This window comes from Halyomorpha halys, unplaced genomic scaffold, assembly GCF_000696795.3.
Source record: "Halyomorpha halys isolate HHAL.00 unplaced genomic scaffold, Hhal_1.1 Scaffold493.1, whole genome shotgun sequence".
Taxonomy (NCBI): Eukaryota; Metazoa; Arthropoda; class Insecta; order Hemiptera; family Pentatomidae; genus Halyomorpha; species Halyomorpha halys.
In genome coordinates, this window is record NW_027111379.1 from 1,002,557 (window position 1) to 1,007,176 (window position 4,620).

General features: G+C 26.7%; 1 protein-coding gene across 8 annotated transcripts in view; it reads right to left on the reverse strand.

The window, feature by feature from the left end:
• The window catches only part of nej (nejire), a 64,147-nt gene that overhangs the window by 17,562 nt on the left and 41,965 nt on the right, over window positions 1-4,620 (reverse strand). For all 8 annotated transcript variants that reach the window (XM_067049388.1, XM_067049385.1, XM_067049389.1 and 5 more), the window contains 2 exons: window positions 2,154-2,414; window positions 661-826 (listed from right to left, as the gene is read on the reverse strand). In XM_067049388.1, the coding sequence (XP_066905489.1) occupies window positions 661-826; window positions 2,154-2,414 (427 nt within the window). The remainder of the gene's footprint in view (window positions 1-660; window positions 827-2,153; window positions 2,415-4,620) is intronic.

A 4,620-nucleotide genomic window follows, 5' to 3' on the forward strand; every position in this document is an offset into this window, starting at 1 on the left:
TATATATATATAATTTATTTTTGAAAAGATAAAAGGATTGTTCTTTCCTTAGCTCAGAGTATTAATACTTTGCATCCATATAGAACTCTTATTTTACAGAAATAACAAATGTTCTTTGATATTTAACAAGTTTTTATTTTGTCGATACAGTGATATCTAAATGTATGTGAAACAATTTTCATAAATACGAATTTACATAGAACAATAATGAAAATTTTCTTCTCCTTCCAAGAACAATGGATAAGAAATATTATTCAAAGGAAATTAATTTAAAACAAAATTAGATATCACAATAAAAAAATAAATACAAATTTCAATAATCAGTGGGGATATTATTATTAGTTTTTCTTCTAATCATTGTACATAAAAAGTACAGTTGGGATATAAAAACGTAGTACACACCTTTTCTCATGTCAGAGTACTTAGATATATAATTGGAGATAAAAAAACATATTTAATTTTATGCTTCAAGTTACATAAAAATAAGAAAACATATTACTTTGAACCTTTAATATTGTGAGAATGCTTAAGATTTATAAAATAAAATTCATAAATCAATTCAAATAATTATATTCTTAAATGTTAACATCTTAAACCAAAGCTAACATATTTTCTCAGAATAACAAAGTTTTAAAATATTATAATATAATTATAACAAACCTTGTAGTCGAGAACTATCCTTTCAATAATGCCTTTGTCTAGCATTTTCTTGTACCATTCCTGAAGCCTTTTCGGTTTAGGAATTTTCTGTTCTTGAGGATGGCAGTGGAATATATAATCATCACCTTCTGATGGAGGACAAGCCCAAATATGTGCCATTGTATATCTGTAATTAAATCACACAAATGTTAACAAAGTTCATGATAAAATTGGTCAACAAAATAAAATTCATATAAAAATTAATCAACAAAATGATTGTTAAAATTTCACTTTTTGTTAGTTTAAGTGTCCCTAAGGTCCATGAAGTGATTAAAAAATAAAAAAACAATTTTATTTTATTAAAATCGTATGGTAAAAAAAATTTGTTTGTTATTCCTGATTTTTTAAAGCAACCCTTCATCTTCCAAAACTATTGAAAAGTTTTTGGTAAAACTTGAATTATTTATATAAATTGGAATATAACTGTTCAACTCATGAAGAATCAATTGTTCTAAGAAAAATATATTCAGAGCTGAAATATTATCGAAGGGTAACTGCTTTCGAAAGATAACTTGAGTAAATCAGAACTGAGCTGATGCAATTCTAGCAGCTTATTAGTTAAGCTTTGTAGATTTTGGTACAAATAAATAAAAACAATTATTATTACCAGAAATTTATTTATTTTACAGCTCAAATTGTATCAGAATGTTAGGTTCAAATATTAAATTTAGATGAAATGAATAATATAAATGAAATGAAATCCTTGTGATTATTTTTTGTAAATGAAAAAGCTAAATAAGTCCCATAAATATCCATAACCATCAAGGTTAGTACATCAAATTTTATTCACTGATAAGCATTACAAAATGCCACAACCTTAGGCTATAAGTAAGTGATAAATGATCACATTCATACCAAAAATAAAAATAATAAAATCTCTATATGTATATAAACAGAAAGATAAATAAAATGAACATAATCAAACTAATATGACAATAAAATAAACATTAATCACATTTTAACTATTGTGTACAATATTTACACTGTCGACTTAAGGATCCCTAGACCTATTCTATCTCTCATACTTGAGCAGCACTCTCACTATTAATTAACCAATGGAGACTGTATAAGTGCACCAACACTCGCCATGAGCAGAGCATCTGCCCATTCCCACAACTCCAATTAGTACATAGTTTCAAAAAAGTTAAAAGTAAGTATTAAACTGACAAGTTGTTATTGAGGATATTTTTTTTTCTTCAATTTTTATAAAAATATTGTATAAAGTATATTATCAATTCATCCAATTAATTATAATATATAAATATTATTATAAATAATCAATTACATTGAATAACAATAAGATATTTGTACAAAGTATCTTGTTTTTAATTCAATTAAATATTTAAGTTTTGAAAATGAAAAAAAAAAAGTCTAATTGTTGAATTTATATAGCTTCTTTATCAAAATACATAATTTCAATAAAATAAATTTAATAAAAGACATCTATAACATACCCTAGTTGTTTCACATAGTCTAAATAGCCTAATAGGATTTCATGATAGACAGCAGTTCTATACTGCTTCGGCCTAAAGAAGTGGACGGAGTCAAGATAGGCTATGTAAACCCGCCTCGTATTAGGTGTTGGGCATTCTGATCCATATTCCTGAACGTGCATGCCAAAGAAACATACATCGGTTCCATCTATATCCTCAAAAGCAAAAAGGGCTTTTGCCCGATAAGGGAACTGATCAGGTAGATCTCCATTTTCAACAAATCTGAAAAAAAAAAAATTATAATAATATAATTTTATTATAGATCTAAAATGCTTAGAATGCAATTATTACAATCTTAATTAAAAACAAACTAGAAGTGATTGGACTAAAGTGAGTACATAAAGATTGTATGAAAATAAAGTAACTGGTCTGTATTTGGAATAACCGAACAAGACACAAATCATGATGGCTATCTTTATTAAAAGGACTCTCTTCATTAGCTAAAAATATATAAAAACAAAGTAATAACCAGTTTGATCAAGAACTTCAACAAAAAGTAATTTCAGTATCTGTGCTTTACCCTCTTACTTAAATAAGGAGATAGGAGGTAATTGAAGAAAAAATACATGTAAGGACTTTGAAATTGATCTTTTGCATGTGACTTAACAGTGGATAGGACAAGTTGATCATGAAATGAAAGGTCAAATCAATCAAGTTTAATTTATCCCTTCACAGGGTTTGTGGTATAGCTAGAGGATGCCAAAATTACAAAAAGAGTATTTATTGAATCCAAATTGGCTAAAAGAACATTTAAAATTTAAAAAATAATTTTTTCAACAAAAAGTTTGAAAATTAAAGTCTACAAATTTCATTATTTTAACCTTCTGATAAGTTAATTCTTAGTTGGATAAGGATAGTTGCTCCTATCTTACAGATACCATTTATTTCAATCATTCTATCCCAAGGTTTTTTCATTTTGTAATCACTATAGACAAATGAACTAGCCACTTCCAAACTATGTCAAGATATTTAGTAACTTAGTTTGGTAAGTTTTTGAACAATTAATCATGAAATGAAATTACTGCAATGAACCATGCATAATTACTGTAAATTGCATGTTGTAACAACATTTTTTATTTAAAAAGGGTGTTTCCATTAATGTTCCTTACAAATTAAAATTGAACAGAGAGATTATAGAACAAGCATGATCCCTTATTACAGGATTCTATTTTTTCCTATTTTAGGAATTTATTTTCTTGAAAAGGAATACAAATTTTATTAAGTAGTTAAAGGACTGAATTTTATGAACTTGGAACACAGCAATTGGTACATCACCAATTAATGTAATTCTGTTTGACACTACCATAACCAGAATTGTAATTACTAGGTTCATTGATAAATCAAATTTTGAAATTATGGGGCAAAAATAAGTTTTTATTTGGGCCACATGGCTTTTCATTGAGTTAGTAAAAAAAAAAAAGAATTAAGCATATTTTATTCTGATAATTTTTTTTTCAGTTGTCTCTACTAAGTCACCTGTATATCTTTGGTCACCTAGTTTGAAAATAATCTGCACTGAGTTTTACAGTAACTTTATACTGCTCTGGTTTTTAAGAACGCAGTTTCTTCTATAAGTCATTTTTGGGATTTGACTATCACTGTGATCAGGAAAACTAATTCTTTAGCTTAACCCTTTTAGTGCCAGGCAAAAAATATATGCTTATGCGAAGATAATCGGCCGAATTCCACAATTTTGCTAGCAATTGGAAAAAAGTTCATAAAATCAAACAAAAAACAATATTTATATAATTAAAAAAGCTGTGTATTAAGAACGAAATAGAGAATAAAACAATGACACTAATTTTTGTTTATTTATTGAAAATTACATAAACAACTAAAGTAAAAATAATCATAAAGAAAATAAAAATTAAGTTTACTCCTACAAAATGTATTTGCAGATACAAAAAGTCATCTTTACATCATAACTTTATGTAGACTACTTATTACAAAGTATATACTTTGTATATCCAATGTATTTTGTAACAAAATAAATAATATTGCATAACAAAAATTAAGAATAACTTCAAGGTACATGGACGGATAATCTCTTCCAAAACTTTTTTTTTATTTCTCTCGTAATGGAATTAGACTTACTATAAATTTATTTTGAGATACAAGTTCTCTTGCAATGCAAATAGTAAAGTTCTACAAGATGTGGGCTAATATATTGGAGCTCGCACTATTCACCAGTGCAACAAAGGTCGAATATCGGCCCCCGGCACTAAAAGAGTGTATAACTGGGGTTAGATAAAGGTTAACTTACTACAAAAGTAGTAAAACTTGTTGCATTTTTGTTTAGCAAGATACTGAATTCATCCTATGCAATGTACTTCTCTACTTTGTAATTAATTAATTAAATTAAGGATAAAGATTTATAAGCCATTTTTTGTTAAATAGTAAAATAATAAAAAATGTAATCTCACCAATA